At 38.5% G+C, this 19685-nt stretch overlaps 1 protein-coding gene across 6 annotated transcripts in view; it reads right to left on the bottom strand.

The window, feature by feature from the left end:
- The window catches only part of UTRN (utrophin), a 387283-nt gene that overhangs the window by 29658 nt on the left and 337940 nt on the right, over window positions 1-19685 (bottom strand). For all 6 annotated transcript variants that reach the window (XM_074818672.1, XM_074818673.1, XM_074818671.1 and 3 more), the window contains 3 exons: window positions 11492-11649; window positions 8972-9138; window positions 6379-6490 (listed from right to left, as the gene is read on the bottom strand). In XM_074818672.1, the coding sequence (XP_074674773.1) occupies window positions 6379-6490; window positions 8972-9138; window positions 11492-11649 (437 nt within the window). The remainder of the gene's footprint in view (window positions 1-6378; window positions 6491-8971; window positions 9139-11491; window positions 11650-19685) is intronic.

Below are 19685 nucleotides of genomic sequence, written 5' to 3'. Positions count from 1 at the left end.
TAATAAATAAACATAAATATATAAAGTATCTAATGTGAATAAATAGTATATAATACTTATAATACATACATACATTTCTTTATATTTTTCACAATTCTTTTTTTCAAAGTAAAAAATAATAAAGTGATAATGAAAGTCCAAACAATTTCCTATTCCTTTCACTGCACCTACCTATGTAAAAGGACTAGCCTGCACCTAAGTCATCATTCTCTTAATTACATTTCTTACACTATATCTAACACAAAACCAAAGAGCTGTTCTAACATACACATAGAAACTGATTCCCAGAAGAGATGTGAACCTCACTAATGAATGCTGTCATTAACACCAGCCAGACATTCATGTGTTATGAGGAAGCTGGAGACAAATGTACACAGCCATTCAATACACACAGTAATTCAGCAAGTTCCAAGAAAATATATTTTGTATAGTAAGACATGCTCAGTGATGCAAAATTTACAGTATAAAAGAACATCTTTAATTTAAAAGGACTTTATTCTTTAATAGAAACCCTAGTACAGATACCTGAATTTGATACTCTTTAAATGCTTTAGTGAATTTTAAGGTTTGCAGTTTAAAAAAAAAATTTTTTACATCTCCATATTTTTACTTCTTGACATTTTATTTGTCAGTAACGTTTGGTAGAATCTGTACCATGAGTCTGACTGTTCTTGACGGAAAACAAAATTCTTAGACCTGCTTATGGTAACAGCTACAATATGTGCAGGTATGATGATAGCTGCATCTCAAAGCAGCTGTCAGCTAGGTACCATTGGGAGGCTGGGAAACTCCCCAGCGTAGGATGTGGAGTAAAGAAACAGATACTTCATTCCTCTATTTTTTTAAAAAATTGACAATGCAATTAATCAATAACTTAAACACATGTTTACGTGCATACATTCATTCCCATTCAACAAAGCACCCTCACTTTTAAAAAATATCGCACATCCCTTGATAGAGGCATGAGACAGGTTACCACAAAAATTAGGTTTTTAAAGAAATAATAACTGTATTTATGGCTGTCTGTCACTGTCACATCAGTGATGTTTGCACTGTGTAACATTGTGAAGATTACCCTTCTGTGACTACTTTCAAATAGGGGCATTTCATAGCAAGTTCTCACCAAGAGGAGAGATTGATTATAAATTGTGTGTGTATTTTAGTCTACTCCAATGAAAACAAGCTGTAATTTCAAGTGCAACTGACTTACCTCAGAATTTAACAGAATTTAACAAATTAAGTTTCAAAAGGGTAGCAGATCACATAAACCAGCTATCCGAGCAACTGTAAGAGTGAGACCTAGAGGAAAGCACGTTGCCCAGCTGCAAGATATCAAAGATTACACTAACCAGATGTCAAGGCTAAGAGTAATCTCTGAACTCCACAGTTGGAAGCAATGTTTTGCATGCGAAATAGCCAGATTCAACCATTCTTGTTGCTTGCTTTCATCTTCCCCACAGAACAATCCCATTTTGGTAACAGTGAAGCATCATGTTTGGTGCATTGATAAGCATGTCAAGATGAAACCACTGACTCACTTATGTCAGTTTGTTGCTTATGGAACACTGAGGCTATGTTCAGGAATGTATCTGTTTTCTCTGGGTGTCACTAGCAATTAAATTTGCAGATGACTTACCTAGAGGAGAAGTCTTAACAGGCACTACTGCAGATAAGCTTTATTGTGCCTGGAAAAACATTTCAGTCTAGGGTGAACTACCATTCAACCAATAATTTCTAGTGTCTTGTCTATCATGTCCTGAGCTCTTTCAGGGAAATAAAATTCTAGAAGATGAAGGGGCTAACCTTTGCTGCCATCATTTTGTATAGAAAGGCTACAAAAAACAGTTCCCAAAATAAGGAGCTGTGCCAGGTGAGCATAGTGGCACAGAACTACAAAAACTGCTTATACTTTCACTGAGGTCAGGAAGTAAGACTACTTGCAATGAGAACATTTTCAGAACTGCTGATTTGATATTTGTACATTATCTCAGAAAAGCTGCTTTTAAGACTCCACTGTGGAATATAGGACTTGCGAAGTGGAAACAGTTTGGAGAAAGAAAACTGATGCAGTAAATATATATGTCTGAAATTCAAAGGACCCGTTGGTACAGAAAGCCATATCAATATAACACAAGTACCACTACTGAGAAAATTTCCATTCCAAAAAAGCTAAAAATAAATCATGTAGGTACTTATGTAAGAGTATTCCTGAATTAGATGCTAGGAAAATCTTACAAAATTTTTACACATCTCTGTGTAAAATTCTACATTAAAAATCTTATTTATCCATCTTTTTAGAGAAAGACTATTTAAAGGTGAAAAAGTAACTACAACAACTTTGCATTTCTACTATTTAGAGACAGTAATGTTTTCAGTTCCCTACCCCACCCATCTCTAATTCTTGAATGAAAGAAAAAAGATATAACTAAAGTCATTATTATGAATTTTTGCATTCCCAGCATCAAGAAAATTAAGTTGCAAGCTAGGATGAACACTACATGGCATTACTGATTAGGATGCAATAACTGCACATAACTATCTGGTGTAAATAGCCCTATTTTGAAATTCTGAAGCAATTCTCACCTGATGCAAATATCATGAAACTCATTGAAATGGAAAATTGTCCCCTTGCAAATTTAATTTTAAAACCAGATTCCTTAAGCCATTCTGACCTGGTTTTGGCTGAGATAGGGTTAATTTTCCTTCTTAGTAGCTAGAATAGTGCTGTGCTTTGGATTCAGTATGGGATTTGGCATAAGAAGAATGTTGGTAATACACTGATGTTTTCAGTTGTTGCTAAGAGATCGAGGACTTTCCAACTTTCCATGTCCTGCCAGTGTGCAGGTGCACAAGAACCTGGGAGGGAGCACAGCCTGAGCAACAGACCCAAACTGGCCAGTGAAATATTCTATATCACGTAACATCATGCTCAGTATACAGATGAGGGTCAGCCAGGAAGCGGGGCATTTCTCTCTCACTTCCAGGATTGTCATTTCAGGATCTTGGCTTCTCCAGGATCGCTAGCTGGGAACGAGTTGGGTATTGGTTGGCAGGTGGTGACCAATCACATTGTGCATTACCCGTTTGTATTTTCTATTATTGTTATTATTGTTTTATTTTATTTCAATTATTAAACTGTTTTTATCTCAACCTACAAATCTCTAATTCTCTCCCCCATCCTCCGGGCGGGGGAGGGTGAGTGAGCGGCTGTGTGGTGTTTGGCTGCTGGCTGGGTTTAAACCACAACACATTCTCCAAATTATTTTATATTTAAGTAGAAGTAACAGAGCTTCTGAGAAATCCCTTCATACCCTAGACTGAACTGCTTACCTGAAGACAATTAAAAGGTCTTCCCTTCATCTGTGACTAAACTCCAGTTCTAAATGCCAGCTTTATTCATCAAGAAAGCATTTTTTTCCTAATTATTGCTAGTATTCTTGATATTAATGTATTAGTATACATTAAGAGTAAGAAAGAGAAGCTAGATTTTATTAATGCAGTTTGATGAGTACATGTATTTGTACTCTGCTTTGCAACACCAGCCATAAAAGTAACATTTTAATATCGACAGCCTTTGAATTTGGTTCAAGGTAGAGTAGATGCGCTCTTCGTATTCAGGCTATCTGTACCGTAATATAATGGATTCTAAGGAACAATTCATTGGCCTTTCATATCTTCTTTTTATTTATTTTTTTTATTTGGCAGACCCAGCTCTATGCTATCTTTCGGGCATTAATCCATTTAAACATATAAACTATTCTACTAACTTACTGCAAAGAATTTTGCAATTCTTGACTATTACACTGCAATAAATGAGCTCAATATGTAGAGAGGTTTAGCAACAAATTAGTACACCAACCATAGTGCATTATTACAAACAGCAATAATAAATAACATTGGATTCCTTTTCTGAACTCAGTTCTTTATTCCTGACCTAATTTAGATGAGATTAATTAAAATGGATTGCATGTAGGTACTAATTATGGAAGTCAAGCAGGCATATAGGAAAACTGTTCATATAATGGGTCATTTCTTTTTACAGAAATGGTGCTAGCAGAATGTACTTACAGCAGGATCCAAGAAAAATTCCAACTCCCATGTTCAGCTTCCAGACGGACCTCTAATTTTATGCATTACCTAAATCATATGCCATCTCTTGTATTCTGCTCTACTTTAAACTGCCCAAATTTCCTTCCTTTACCTCCTATACACTTGCCTTCCTTCACTCACTTTAATCAAGAATGTCATCTCAATCGCCTTATTATCCCATAGTGGATTCACCTCATTCCTCCCATATTTCATGGAAAGAAGGGGTGTTTGCCTTAGGTTACCTTATTTTGCACTTCATATAGCTTTAAAACTATATTCTTTTTGCAGCAGTAACAGAAATCTTCATTATAATACAAGCTAGTCCCAGGGACAGTGGGGATACCAGCCATTTCCAGAATATAGTTTTCTGTATGACAGGCTTTACTTGTATATGAAATGGCTCACAGTTACATAATGTGAACATGTTTAACAAGAACTGAAAATTTCTCTCAGATATCAAATCTGCTGCTTCAGACAAAACCTGCAAGTCATCAGAAATATACCATCCTGTTCTAGGGACAGTACCATACCCCGTACCACATGTAATCTGCATTTGATTAACGTAACAGGAAGGGTATCTTATTCTGTGGACTGGCAGCATTATCTATTTTGTCACACCTTACCCTTTCTTCTCTGAATTTTCTCTATATTACAGGCATTAACAAAGAAAATTTCTGTCCCATGACCATGTTATAAACTAAAGATGAGGTTTGAGAAAACTTTGTAAGGAAAAAAAAATAGTGAATCTAAGAAAAATACATCTGAAACATGTTCAGATTGTTTGGATTACACTGGCTAAGGAGGCAAGTAAACAATCAGTGTCACCATATTTTTAATGATGTCTAATAAAGGAAAGAAAACACCATAGACCTCCAGATCCTGAGTGTTAGAACAGTCATGTGAGTATGGGAAAAACTGGGACTATGTCATATCACAAAAACAGTATGAAACAAAACCAGAAAATTACCTCCGAAAAGAGGAGGCAGAAAACCAGTGACAGAAGATAACAAACATTAGAACTGGCTGAAAAACAACAAATCTACTTCAAAAAACATTTCTTCAGGATGTAGCCTGGCATGCCAATTAATCCATCAAATCCTACCATTAGGTTATAGAATTAATGAAAATAAATTAACATAACTCATGGTTTCTTCTGATCATAATGAAGTGAAAACACTACTTAACAGAATTTCATTTCTGTTACAGGAGACACATTGGATGAAAAAGAAAGGGACAACACAGGTAATAAGCCCAAATATTACAGCAAAAGAAAGTCAAATAACTCAATGATTTTTTGCTAATAAAAGAACTCACAGAACCTTGTAACAGTATTGTAAATCAGCTCTATTTCATCAGCTCTACTTACATTCTGGTCTGAATTTGTTTTTCTGAGCATACAGACCTTTCACCACTGTTGTTTAAATTACATACTAATTATCTTATTAATTTATTTGTGACTGAGTTAAAATTCTTAAGAAAGTAAACAACTATCAGATTAAAAAAAGTGAAAGTGGTATTTTTATGAAGAAAGTTCAACACTCCTCCACTTAAGAAAGTCTCCAAAAAACTTCCTTAGAAAAATCGTGTTTGAAATTTCATTAGGAAAATATTGTGTTGCAAAATTAATTTTTGCTAGCTATTGCAGGCAAACCTCTCACACCATTTTTGGTTAGAAACTGTCAATTCTGTTTATTTTTTTCTCCAGCTACACACCAATTTTTAAATAACCCAGTAAACAGTAATTACTCAGCAGAATGAAACATGACATATTTCCAACCACGTTTTCATAAAGCAAGCAAAATGTTAGACCTGAAAGCAAAGATCACACACCTTTAAAAATATTAAAGTGCATTACTAGAATATTAAATATTCTTCACTATGGTATAGCAATAGTAAAGTGAGCCCCTTTTCTCTGACATGTTCTCACCCTTATCGTGTGTGTGTGTGTGTGTGTGTGCATGTGCAAGTATACAAGTACTGCAATTATATTTAATATTACAGGGTTTTTTACAAAAAAGTGTTTACAAAACAGAAGTGAAGTTCAAGTTCTCTCAGAGGTGGTTACTTCTATCCATTACTACAGAATCGAAACACTGCCCACATAAAATCAGCAGCACTAGCAATGTCCCTGATAACTTCCAAAGAGAAAGGCAGGAAGACAGGCTGTACTAAACATATGAAAAAGAAATTCTGGCAGAATATCTAGGTGACAAACGACTATGGAAAAAATCAGGACCGCAAATAATGCAAAAACAATCCCTTAGGAACAGTCAGTAAATTGGTACTCACAGGTATACAATACTCCACCATTGGGTAATGCAATTTATGCCCCTTTGCTGTACGGCCAGAAAAGAAACAGCTCTGACAGACGTCATAGTTGAAATGTTTTAAGCTCCGGTACCTATGGGGACATTAAACAAAGCAATTAGAGCTTCCTGAGTTTAGTTCTAATATTTACTTGTTATTAAGCCTCATGAGGCAAATTAATGCTCTGAAATGGTGTCATCTGCTTTTTAGCAGCAGCCACACAAGGACATAGCAAGTTTGTTGGGATTAGCTTAGAAAGCACCTTGAAGTGTGTGGGTATGTGCAGCCAGGACATGGCACGGCCAACACTTGCCACAGCTGCAGTCCTGGGGCATCAGTGCCACTGCAGTGGCTGCACGGGGCACAGGAAACCCACAGCCCTCTTAGTCCACTTCACACAAACTTCCTACACTACACAGGTCACCTCGCTGAGTATTTAAAAGAAATTCCTGTCTCCTGTAGTCATATAGAGAGCCAACATCAATCATCTATTGCCCAAGTTGCTTTGAAGCAGCAAATCTTACAGAAAATCTTCACAGATAGAGTGTGAAGTGTTTATCATTCTAAAGTTCGAACTGACTTAAAACTATATTATTTAGTTTTTCTTTTCCTCTCTTTAGTATTCAGATGGTATCTCAGAAAAAAAATTTATAAACCAGACTGGTTTACTTTTCTGTGTTTTTAAATTTACCAGTTAGCTTAAATGTTTGTACCCAGTTTTGACGCTCAGAAGTTTTAAAGACGTTTCAGAAAATAAAACTCTTGAGAATTCATGAATTATAAAGATAATATAAGATTAAGTTTTAAAATTACATCAATTTATTTACTTTTGATTTTTTTAAGAGCATGTATATCTATAAACAAGGTAACAAATTTATACAGTATCCCTTGTATTAAATGTAGCCACCAGGAGCATAGTATTTTTTTTTTTTTGACTAAAACAACAATTCAATTCCAGATTCCGCCTACTGTTTTTTATAGTATGATTGTTCTGGCGGGATGAGGTTATATCGTTTGTATGAAACTAAAATGAGCCAACTGAACCAAATTGAATAGCTATTGAATAGTTAAAGTTTAAATTAAATTGTTTACTGAGAGCAGTTTTCAGTATCAATCCACATTTTTCCCCTGTGGAGTTTTATGTTTTGTTTTGCAAGAGAATGTCTGTCTACAAATGTAAAGGTTCACTTGTAAGGATGCTGATGCAACTGTTTATAATCTTTACTCTGAGCCTGTGCATTAAATGGCCACATCTACCTTCTGCTAAGATGCTAGATGCTTTTGTTGTTGCAGATCTCCAACTTCATTGTAGAAATTATTTAGAATGAGCCATTCCTTTGTCTTTCTCTTCTATCTCTATCCTCTCCTTCTCCACAGAAAATAGTTCAGTACAGACAAGATTCATCAGCCCCAACTCAGGAATATAAAACGATATCTGAGCTGAAGCTTTGTCACCCTGTGCTCCCTCAAGCATTAAGAAAAATAGGAACATTTAGAGGAATTTCACCTCCTCTTAAGACAGGCAACAAAGTTTCATCAGATTAATTACTTTTGGAAGTACTCATGTATCTATAGTAAAAGAAGAGGGTTGCTAGCTCAGTCTTATGAGACTGACTACAGCCAGCATGCCTAAAGCTACGTGAGATGAATCTGACCTCAGGATTCATATTATTATCCTTTAAAACAACAAAAAGAAGGAGAAACAGAAAGCACAGGGAACAAAAATTACTCATCTGCCTAGATACCTAAAGAAAAGTCTTAGAATCACTTACAAGAAAGACTGCTTTATATCGTTCCTAAATAATAGACTCAACTTCATGACAACAGTAGAAAAAAAAAGAGTTATGTTTAGATCTAGTCCCTACTTTTTTTTTTCCACTTAATTTTATACACTGGAGCAATCAATTCACAAATGCATGTTAGTTGTAACAGTACTCACTAAGGGTACTATCTCATGCCCCATGATGGTAATTGCTAGTAAAATCATACAGTTTATGAGGATAACATGGCGAATATCCCTGGTGTCATTTTTTCTTTTATGATTCACAGCTTCCTTTGAACAGATGAAAGTTAGATTACAGTCGATGCTTTAGGCAGGAACTGTGCAAGTCTCATCACAGTAACATCAATGTTTGGCTAAGCAAGGAAAGATTGCTGTTGAACGGTGTTTAATATTGCCTGGCATGAATTAGTTTCCCAAGCCTCATGCAGGAGAGCAGACAGTCAGCCCACATTTTTTATTACTGATCAGCTCCTTTTGGTCTTGTGCTTACAGAACACATGGGGTTCATTTATACCTCATTTGTTACCTATTGGATCCACCAATGCCAAAATACCTGATGACAGCCTGCCCTGCACACCTGTCAGTCACAGTACCAGTGGGTATCTAACAGGGGCACTGCAGAAGCCAGAAATGCACTGGCTCAGGCCACACTGTGGCCTCATCATGGGCGGCAGATCCCATCATAAAGCAGGAAAATGGTGGGAAAACAAACAGAAAGAATGGTACTTGTTGGAAGACTTAAAAGTGTGGATATTTTCAGAGAAGCCTTGCACCCAACTCCCCTCCTCTTACCTAAAGCCAACAATTGGACACTCTTTACAGATGTTGCACTTGGCCTGATGTTTTGCCGTTTCTGCAGCTGCCACACGGTGTAGAACTGGTAGCCATACCATAGACTGTGGCTCTAAGCGCATCCAATCTATAAATTCCTTTACAGTTATTTCTGGCTTATTGTGGTTCTGTGGAGAGATAAAAATCCCACATCCAAATTAAAAAAAAAAAAACAAAACAAAACACCACACACACAAGCAGATTTTCCTTAGAATTCAATTAAAAAACCCAACAACCTGTGTCAATCCTTTCCATGCCAGGTTAATGTAAAACCAATTACAGGATACAAGAAATAACTTCAATTAAAATGCAAATAAAGAAAACAAGTTAGTAAGAATATAGAGGACTAAACATCTGTGATAGAGTAGGCAGATGGTAACAAAAATGGAGTACTTTGTAAAGGAGAATGGAGTCCATAGTAAAGCCATCTTTGAACTGAAAAGACTTGAGAAAGAAGTGAGTATGAAAAGGAAGCACATAAAGACATGGTTGTCTTTTGAGTTAAGAACGATGTCACACTGCTAAAAGTCCATTGTGCTTACATATGTCTACTAACTGCCATGAGACTCACGCAATTTGTTTATTTTATTCTAAGCCCATGGTATTCTTTCAAGTTAGCACATTAAACAAACACACAAGTAAATAAACAGGTAAATAAACAAATAATGAGAAAGAAATCTGCCACTTCTAGGCAATCACTGGAAGACTACAGCAGAGCTAAAGTTTGTTTTAAGAAGCAAACAAACATGCTTCCACATTCTCTTTAAACTGTAACCACCAGAGGAGTCTAGCTGTAAAGGTATTACATTCATCAACTTTGTCAGCAATAAGAACACAGGTCATCTTTCTGAGCTCACTGGAAGTAACAGAACACAACTTAAAATGGAAGCTATTCTTAAACGGTAACACGTGATGAGAAGCAACACTAGGCTTCTTAACCTATTCATAGTCCAAGTTGATTTTTGCCAGTAACAGGGAGCAGCATGAAAAAAAAAAAAAAAGAATAGCAGCTTTCCCCACCAGCAAAGTACTTTTCACTAGGCTGAGATAACTGTCATGCAGCTGCACACTTTCTCTATGCTCTCTTAATGACCAGGGACTGAACTTGAGCTATTCATACGAGAAAGGGATGCAACCTCATCATCAGTATAATCATAATATCACATCAAGTATTTAAACACTACCTTGCTAGTACCCCTCACCCACAATTGAGCATCATGGGAGATGGGGCAGGTCCTTGAGGGACATAAAGATCATTCCTCTGTGACAGAAAAATTCTGCTGCTAGCAAATGAATAATTTATTTCAGTACAGCTTGAACCACTCGAGGCCAATGACAGATAGGCACCATCCCTTATTGTTCGAAGCAGCAATGTTAAAACCTCAGCAGAAGTTTTACATAGTTAATTGGTCAACTCAACTTCCATAAGTATCTACCAAATTATTCATGATCTGGACAAACACTCTTCCAATTCCAATCATCTCAGAGTCCAGAAATGAATCTAATAGTTCTGAAAAAAGCTAGCACAACTGAATTTTTCAAAGCATCGGATGAAAATGTAGAAATGTCTATGAAAGAATGACAAAAGAAAAATGCTCTACAGGTTCACTATAATATTTAATGTTTGATTCAGTAAAATCAGAAATATTAAGATCAATAGTTTTATATATGCCATAGTGAATTTTTAATCCATATGTAATTTCTGACAATACTCAAAGCAGCCACCTTCACAGCAGTAATACACTCATGAAGTATAGTTATCACTAGTAAACAGTTGGAGCCTTAGGCATTCTTGACAAAGTCTGAGTTAGGTTGTGTTCCATTACGACATCCCCTTTTCAATTCTCATCTTCTCTAAACAGACAGACGCTCCTTGCAGCCTCATTAACCCCCTGCATGTAGCGTGGAGCTGAACAGCAGGCTGTAAGATAACTTTATTCCATGTTCTGATCTGCTACATAAAGGCTCACGATATACAAATGACTACACTTGAAGTTTTGTGCAACTGCAAGCTCTTTTGTCAGTAAAATAATTTTTGCTAAATAATTTCCTGATGCACCAGGTCAAAAAATTACTATAAACATCATTCTCTTGTTCTGTTGAGATTATGTCTTGTTCCAGCAGGGAAAAGCACATTGTTCTCACAGTATCAGGTTGCTTTGAACAACGCAAAGCAGGATAATTGGCTGGTACAAAATTTTTTAACAGCTTTTAGGGCAGCCAATATTGTCAAAACCACACAGATTTATATATTCTTTTTGCTAAATGTAATTTGTTTGATCGTCTCCTAAACCTTAACCCATCTTTTACAGCTGCATTTTCACAATAACTTCCTACATTTAGTTGCAGGAGCATATTCATTTCTGCTCAAAAACTCCATGTATGTTTTTAAATTCCTCTCTCCTATTTACACCATGTAAAAGTGAAACTTAACACATCAGAGTGAGGTTTTTTTTCACATGAAGGTCTTTGTTATCTTACCTGTTGGAAGCAGCTGCGCACGCTGGGTTCAATGTTGCTGCCACCAAAGGCTGCCACTTCCCCAAGCTGCCGTGGGATCTGGATAGCATCATGAAGCAGCAGGCCCAACTGCCTCTGGTCACACATTTCTGTGGGGCCTGCCACCTCCTTGAAGAGATCTGCAACACCAACGAGAGGCATGGCTCATTTAGTTTCCATGTACATCCCCTTTTATTCAGTAACGCTGCAGCCTGAGCTTTGTAATTTTTGTAATCCAGCCATGGTTACAGATGGCCACTGTCTTGTTTACAATAGTTTACCCTCATTTAATCTTGATTACTTTGACTAAATTTTCTTGATCTGTTACCATACATATGAGAAAAGTAAGGCAAAATGAATGAAACTATTCGGCTTCTTATGGTATCTCGTGATAAAACTGTACATGGCAGCTCCTGTTTTACCTAGGAGCAGCTGTGTGAAAAAACAAGAGGGACATCACAAAATCAGAACAGCTTTTTGTTCCAAACCATCATTACCACACTGTCCCCCTAATATTTACTAAGTTTTCTATGTTATCATTAGGGAAGGACACTTTCCATAGAGCATAAGAGCTCTTGATCCCCAGGTGTAATTAATCAGGAAAAGAAGGCAGAGACTGGCATGTCCGAGTCAAGACCTGCTGGTCAAATGAAAGGTCAAGAAGGAAATGCACAGGCAGTGGAAGCAGGGACAGATATCCTGGAAAGGGTAAAGGGACACTGCCTGGTAGTGTAGGGATGGAGTCAGGAAGGCCAAGGCGCAGTTGGAACTGAACTTGGCAAGGGATGCAAAGAATAATAAGGGCTTCTACAGCCAGAAAAGGAATGTCAAAGAAAGCATATGCCCCCGCGATAAGCAAGACTGGCAAACTGGTAACAATGGACAAGGAGAAGGCTGAGGCAACTACTTTGCCTCAGTCTTCACTGGCAACCTGTCTTCCCATGCCTCTTGATTGGATGGACTGCAGGATGAGGACTGGGGGAGCAAAGCCCCTCCCACTGTAAGAGAAGATAAGGTTCTTGAGGAACCTGAATATACCTAAGTCTATGGGATCTGACGAGGTGCATCCCAGAGTCCTGAGGGAATTGGCTGATCTAGTTGCCAAGCCACTCTCCATGATATTTGAAAAGTCACAGCAGTCAGGTGAAGTCCCTGGTGACTGGAAAAAGGGAAACATTGCACCCATTTTTTAAAGGGTATAAAGGAGGACCCCAGGAACTACTGACCTGTCAGCCTCACCTCTGTGCCTGGGAAGATCATGGAACAGATCCTCCTAGAAGCTATGTTAAGGCACATGGAGGACAGGGAGGTGATTTGAGATAGCCGGCATGGCTTCACCAAGGGCAAGTCCTGCCTGACCAACCTAGTGGCCTTTTATGATGGAGGGACCACATCAGTGGATAAGGTGTGGCAGGTGCACCCACCCCAACGAACACACCCCACAACACAAGGAAAGACCTACAGATATCATCTATCTGGACTTCTGTAAGGCCTTTGACATGGTCCTCCACAACATCCTTCTCCCTAAATTGGCGAGAGATGGATTGGATGGATGGACTGTTCAGCAGATAAGGAATTGGTTGGATGGTCACATCCAGAGGGTAGTGGCCAATGGATCAATGTCTGGATGGGGATCAGTGACAAGTGGTGTCCCTCAGGGGTCCATATTGGGACCAGTAGTATTTAATATCTTCATCAGTGACACAGAGTGGGATCAAGTGCACCCTTAGGGAGTTTGCCAACAACACAAAGCTGTGTGGTGCAGCTGACATGTCTAAGGGCTAGGATGCCATGCAGAGGGACCTAGACAAGCTCAAGAAGTCAGCCCATGTGAACCTCATGAGCTTCAACAAGGCCAAGTGCAAGGTCCTGCAACTGGGTCAGGGCAATCCCTGGTATCAATACAGGCTGTGGAATGAAAGGACTGAGAGCAGCCCTGCCAAGAAGGACATGGGGGTACTGGTGGATGAAAAGCTGGATGTGAGCCACCAGTGTGCACTTGCAGCCCAGGCCAACTGTATCCTGGGCTGCATCAAGAGTGGCCAGCAGGTCAAGGGAGGTGATTCACCCCCTCTACTCCTCTCTAGTGAGACCCCACCTGGAATATTGTGTCCAACTCTGGAGCCCTCAGCACACGGAAGACATGGACCTGCTTGAGCGGGTCCAGAGGAGGCCGCAAAAATGATCAGGGGGCTGGAGCACCTCTCCTATAAAGAAAGGCTGCAAGTTGGGGTTGTTCAGCCTGGAGAAGAGAAGGCTCCAGGGAGACCTTACTGTAGCCTTTCAGTATTTGAAGGGGGCTGTGGTGGTTTGACCTTGGCTAAATGCCAGGTACCCACCAAGTCGCTCTATCACTTCCCCCCCTTTCCCCCTTTTTTCTCAATAGGGCAAAGAAGGGAAAGAAAATAAGATAGGAAAAAAAACCAACCCTTGTGGGTAAAACAACAGCAGTTTTAATATAAGCAAAGCGAAGCAAAGGTCCGCGCGCGGAAGCAAAAAAAAAAAGAAAACAGATTTATTCTCTACTTCCCATGAACAGGCGATGTCGGGCCTTCTCAGGAACCAGGGCTCCAATACGCGTAGTGGTTGCCTCGGAGGACCAAGGGTGACCCCCCCTCCCCTTCCTCCTTTTTCCCAGCTTTATACTGAGCAGACGTCATATGGTATGGAATATCCCTTTGGTCAGTTCGGGTCAGCTGTCCTGGTTGTGTCCCCTCCCAAGATCTTGCCCACCCCGTCCCACTGGGGAGGGGAAATGTCAGAAGGAGCCTTGGTGCTGTGTAAGCACTACTCAGCAGTAGCCACAACACCAGTGTGTTATCAACACCCTGCCAGCTCCCAACATAAAACACAGCACCATGAGGGCTGCTACAGGGGAAAACCAATTCTGGCTCAGCCAGACCCGATACAGGGGCTTATAAGAAAGATGGGGACAAACTTTTTAGTAGGTCCTGTAGCAACAGGACAAGGGGTAATGGTTTTAAACTAAAAGAGGGTAAATTCAGACTAGATACAAGGAAGAAATTTTTTACTATGAGGGTGGTAAAACACCGGAACAGATTGAACGAGAGAGCTGGTAGATGCCCTATCCCTGGAAACATTCAAGGTCAGGCTGGACGGGGCTCTGGGCAACCTGATTTAGTTGAAGATGTCCCTGCTCATTGCAGAGGGGTTGGACTAGATGACCTTTGAAGGTCTCTTCCCACCCAAAGTATTCTAAGATTCTATACAGAATGAAATAACATTTCAGAAATCCGTATCTTATGCTAAAGTCTATGCCATCCTTCAGCTGGTTGGGGACAGAAGCACATTTGCTCTGAACTGAGACTAGAAATTACCACAAGTCACAGCTGGCCATGTGAAATAGCTTAAAGCAAAATCAGCAGTCAGCAAGACAATTCGAGCTTAATATTAATCACATTTGCTTCCCAGATAGCCACGTCTGCTTCCATGTACTCTGCCTTTACTGATTTCCTTTTCCTAAGGTAGGTGTCAAGGCCTGCAGTGTAAGTGGACGTTTTGGGATGACTGTAACAACAGAAAAAATTGAGGCTGAAAGGGATCAAGAAAATTGTTCCAGATACAGACACTGGGAAGAAAGATATTGCTTGTACATAAGAGTCACAGCAAAGCACTGAATTAATAGGCCTGTCTGCAGTACAGATAATATTTCTTAAGTGCTTTCTTAACACATTTCCTTGATTGGACATTTTTAATTGTTAAAACTTTCAGCTAAGATTTTTAACATGTTTCTGCCAACAATCCTTGATTTATGAACTTTAATAGCTGTGTACATTAATATTTAGTCACAAGATGAATCTCTCCTGAAAATATCTTAAACACCATGTTCATCTCTGAAATATTTTTAAATTCTGTGATTGGTACAAATTACAGAAGAAATGGAAGTGAATTCTTTGTGTTCATTCCAGTTGGCTTTTACATTCTCCTTTTGCACTCAGTGGTCAGCTTGAATTAAAGCTCCAGTAATCTTAAAAGCAAAAAAAAAAAAAAAACCAACATTTATACTATTCCCCTACTTTTCATGTCTCCCACCAGAACAACCATTAATAGATTAGAAATAAATGAAATTTGAAAATTCAGTCTGACTGCACTTCTGATTGAGAAACAGACAAGCTTTGTTCAGAAACACTCAAGAGAAACTCTTTTATTACACTGTGTAAATTTTTTTGCCCTTCATTTGAAGGAACTGTCAAGCTTTGTCAGCCTGCTTCAGAAAGTCTGGTCATACTTTTTTTCTTGGCAAAGGAGGCTGAGGCAGAAGAAAGGATTTTCACAAAACAGAAATCCAGATGACTGAATTAATTTTTAGAGTTTCTTCTATTTTTCTCACCCCTTTCTTGCCTAGTCAAATAAATGCTACAGTGTCTTCAGCGCTCAGTGGTGAGAAATAAAACCCCACTGACAACAGTGGTGACAGAACTAGTACTGCATGGCTGCAGGCTCATCTTGGCAATCCCAGATCCTGCCGAGTTTCTTCAGCTGCAGTTGGAATAGTTTTCCAGTTTCTAAGAGTCAGTTTAAAAAAGCCTGTTTTATTATTTCTGTTTGCATCAGACTACAGTGGAAACAGGCACTAAAAGAAGAACAATTCATTAACCACTGTAGCTGGGAGGATGATGAAGTAATTTCCTAAGCCTTAAAACTTCAGTTGATTGGGGAATAACTAGTAAATAGAGGAAAAATAATGTGGCAGGAGAGGGAATAGGGAAAGTGATTAGCTAGGGTTGATCCAAGTAGGAAATTGGCAAATACCTCTGAAGAGCTCAAACTCCTCCAAAACACTCCTCTTAAAAAAACAAGTAAAACTTGAACACTGGCAGCTGTGCCATAACTGATGAGCGCCCAAGTGCAAAGGAGTTCATGAATGGTATCCTCTTTTCCCAAAACCCTCAATGCCTTCGATGTGACACACAGGAGGAGAAGCTCCTAAACTAAAGGTATGGAAAGCCAACGTGTTCTGGCCTAACTCCTTAAAGTAACCCACGAGCAATTCCCTGGCAAAGAAAGCATGGTGAGGGCAGCTCTCAAGTGGCAGATATATGGGAGGAGGGCTTGTTTTAGCTCTGACAGGCAGCACCCAGACACCATACTCATGCCAGTGGGAAGAGGAACCCCATACATCACCCAGCAGCAATGTCAGAAGCCACAAACTCTTGTAAATGGAGTTTGTTTATATCTACATACATATGAGTTTAACACAAAATATATTGATATAAAGGTTAAACTGTGTAAAGGACTCTACCAAAAGGACAAGAAGAATGATTGGGGAAGCAAAATAAAAGATTATTCAGACCTGAGCCACAGGAAAAAACAGAAACAAGAAAAAAATTAAAACAGTTAATCTTAAATTAAATTCAGCCTCACACTAGTATTTTGAGGATGACAGCCAGCCAGACTCAAACTGCAAATGAGCTGGACAACCTGAAAAAATGTACTTACTGTCTGGTATAGAAGGGGATACTTGAAAATGTTGAAAAGTTTATAAAATTCCTATCAAAATGGTAATAAGATAGTAGTAAGATGTCCACGACACACATTTTATGTTGCATTAACAGGATGCACATTCTTTTTTCTTCTTTTTTTTTTTTTTTTTAACTATCACAGTGTTAGTTTCAAATGGTTTGAAAATTAACAACAAAAACATTAACAGGGAAGAAAAACCATCACATTCCAAGAATGCTGTACATCGCTTGAAAATTGAACTGCTTCACAGCTGAGATTTTTCAAGTAGTCCTTTTTCAATTCAGACCCTACAGTTTTTATGCATTATATGATATGACCCAAAATCTACAAATCTACACACTAAATAAAACTCCATACGTGTTTTCTGTTTCTGCTGCCAGTCTGGGCTTTCTGTGTTAAAAATGAGCCCAGGTAAGAGCAAAATGCACACAAACATACTTCTAGTTACTATATAGTGCTATGACTTCTCTCCACCTCTAAAACTGAAGAAACGGGAGGGAAGATAAAATTCCTGCTGTCCCTCAGGAAATCCATACTGAGACATTGTTTGTTTCCTGCTGTAAACAATCACACATGCAAATTAATTTCTTTACTGTTGCAAACACTTGCTGATATGATTAAGATTTACCTTCCTAGAACATTTGGGACACTAAAATTGAGTGGTTAAAAATGTTTCATTTTTCCCACAGTATTCAGAAGTCCTGTAATAATGTATGAATAAACTGGTGATAAAAAGAAACAGTGTTTTGTTTATTATGCTCTGAATATTTTGGAACTAAACTAGTATTACCTTTTGTCATATGCATCCTTTTTTTTTTTTCTTTTCAGTTTTTAAGGCTAATTCTATACACCCATGAACTGAGCAGCAGCACCAAGGTCAAAGCCCAAGCACTGGAATGCTGTTGTCTGTATCATTAAGACGCTAAAGGTGTATCTGTCATGATTTTGATCAAAGTGGACTAGCTGTCGCCCTCAAAATAGCCAGGAATGATGTGAGAGTTAGGCAGGGTCTGGGATCATTTCCAATAGGTAGCTCACATGCCCCCCTGTTCTGGGGAGAAAGGAGAGCATAACATGGATACAGCCAGACCAGGTCATTGGCCTTGCCTGGCCCTGGACTATTTACCCTACAAGTATAGATGGAACCAGCTCACAGCAACTCAATTACATTTGCAGGTCCATTTTTATTCACAGGAGCACCCAAGCGTGTGCTTGAAGTTAAGCACGTCTTTAAACATTTTCAAGAATAGGCATTCTTTAATTGAGGCTTCAATGTTTCTTCTAAAGTAATTGGGACTTTTTTTAATTAAAGATCCAGTCTCATAACAACCCTGAAGTCTAGCATCTTAAAAAGAACCTTAATTAAATTAAATTAAAAAAAAAAAAAATCACAAAAATTTCTCTAACAAAACATTTTTTAAAAATGTGTCAAGTGAAAAGATCCTACCTATACTGAAAATGAACATACAGTTAACAATTCTTATTTTTACTGGAAATGAATGTGACTAAAAGTGGCTGTTAAAACAAACAAAAAAAAGGGCTTCATATTAACGAAAGAAAGAACAAAAGCTCAATGTCCCCAAAAAGGTAAGAGAGAAAGATGAAGGTCAATTTTACTGGTAAACTGAAATTATCATCCTGTCAGTTTACCATACTATTTCATAAACCCAGTGTCTCAGCAGCACAGAAATTATGTTTCTTCAAGTTAATCCCCAAAAGGCTGGTCTCTGGGAAGGCTAGGTAGAAAACACTTGAGCAGACAGTGTGGTTAAGAGTTTTACAAAAGACTGAAGTGTTCATCCAAAAGTTCTTAAAACAAGAAACTTGCCTATTTTAGTAGCAACTACTCTGAGTATGCCTCTCTAAGACTACAACATTTAAGGCATGGTCTGTGCTCTGCTAAGAGCTCCAACTGCAACCATACGAGAACTGCCATGCTCAGAGAAGCCTGGGATTGACAATGCCTCAGAAATGCTTAGAAGAAACATAGCCAAAAAGAAAAGCAAATGTCAGGAGCTGGTCTGGGAAAGGGAAAAATCAGAAGGCAGGTAATTTGCATTTAAGCACCCATGTTTGGGGGTACTGCTCTTCCTTTCAAGTGACTTACTTTCTTGAAAACACTTAGCGTTTCCATTACGGTTTTCACTTGAGGATCTGAAAGCTCAATAGATACAACAAAATTTCTCTCAACAGCAGATGATTAGTAGGGCATGACAAAATCAAAATGAGCAAGAGAGCTCGCACCAAAGATGAGTCTGTGACACAGCTGGTGCCAGAGGACCCCAAAACACTGACTGCAAAGCCACCGCAGGACAATAACCAGTACCTGACACCATTACTTCCTTCTTTGGTAAAATTTCTTTCAGATTGGAGCGTTTTGTTTTGTGACAATTTTATGGTTCATAAGGACAATAAAACTGAGAAAGAAAATATCAAAACCTGGCCCATTTATCAGAATAGGAGTTACAACAACAACAAAAAAGGATGTGTTATCTGACTATTAATTCTCTGCTTTGAGAAGCTGAGCAACTATTTCAATTTCTGATGTATTTCAGGTTGAAGTTATGATCACTTGGTACAAAAGCCTCCTGAGACTTTCTGTACTAATTTTTTAGGACTTTTCACAGCAATCTTCAGGAAAAAACCCACCCTGTTAACACAGATTATGCAAATCTGCAGGCACCATCAGATG

The sequence above is a fragment of the Strix aluco genome, chromosome 3 (genome assembly GCF_031877795.1).
Source record: "Strix aluco isolate bStrAlu1 chromosome 3, bStrAlu1.hap1, whole genome shotgun sequence".
Classification (NCBI taxonomy): Eukaryota; Metazoa; Chordata; class Aves; order Strigiformes; family Strigidae; genus Strix; species Strix aluco.
The sequence above is the reverse complement of the archived record's forward strand: the minus strand, read 5'-3'. Positions and strand labels throughout refer to the sequence as shown.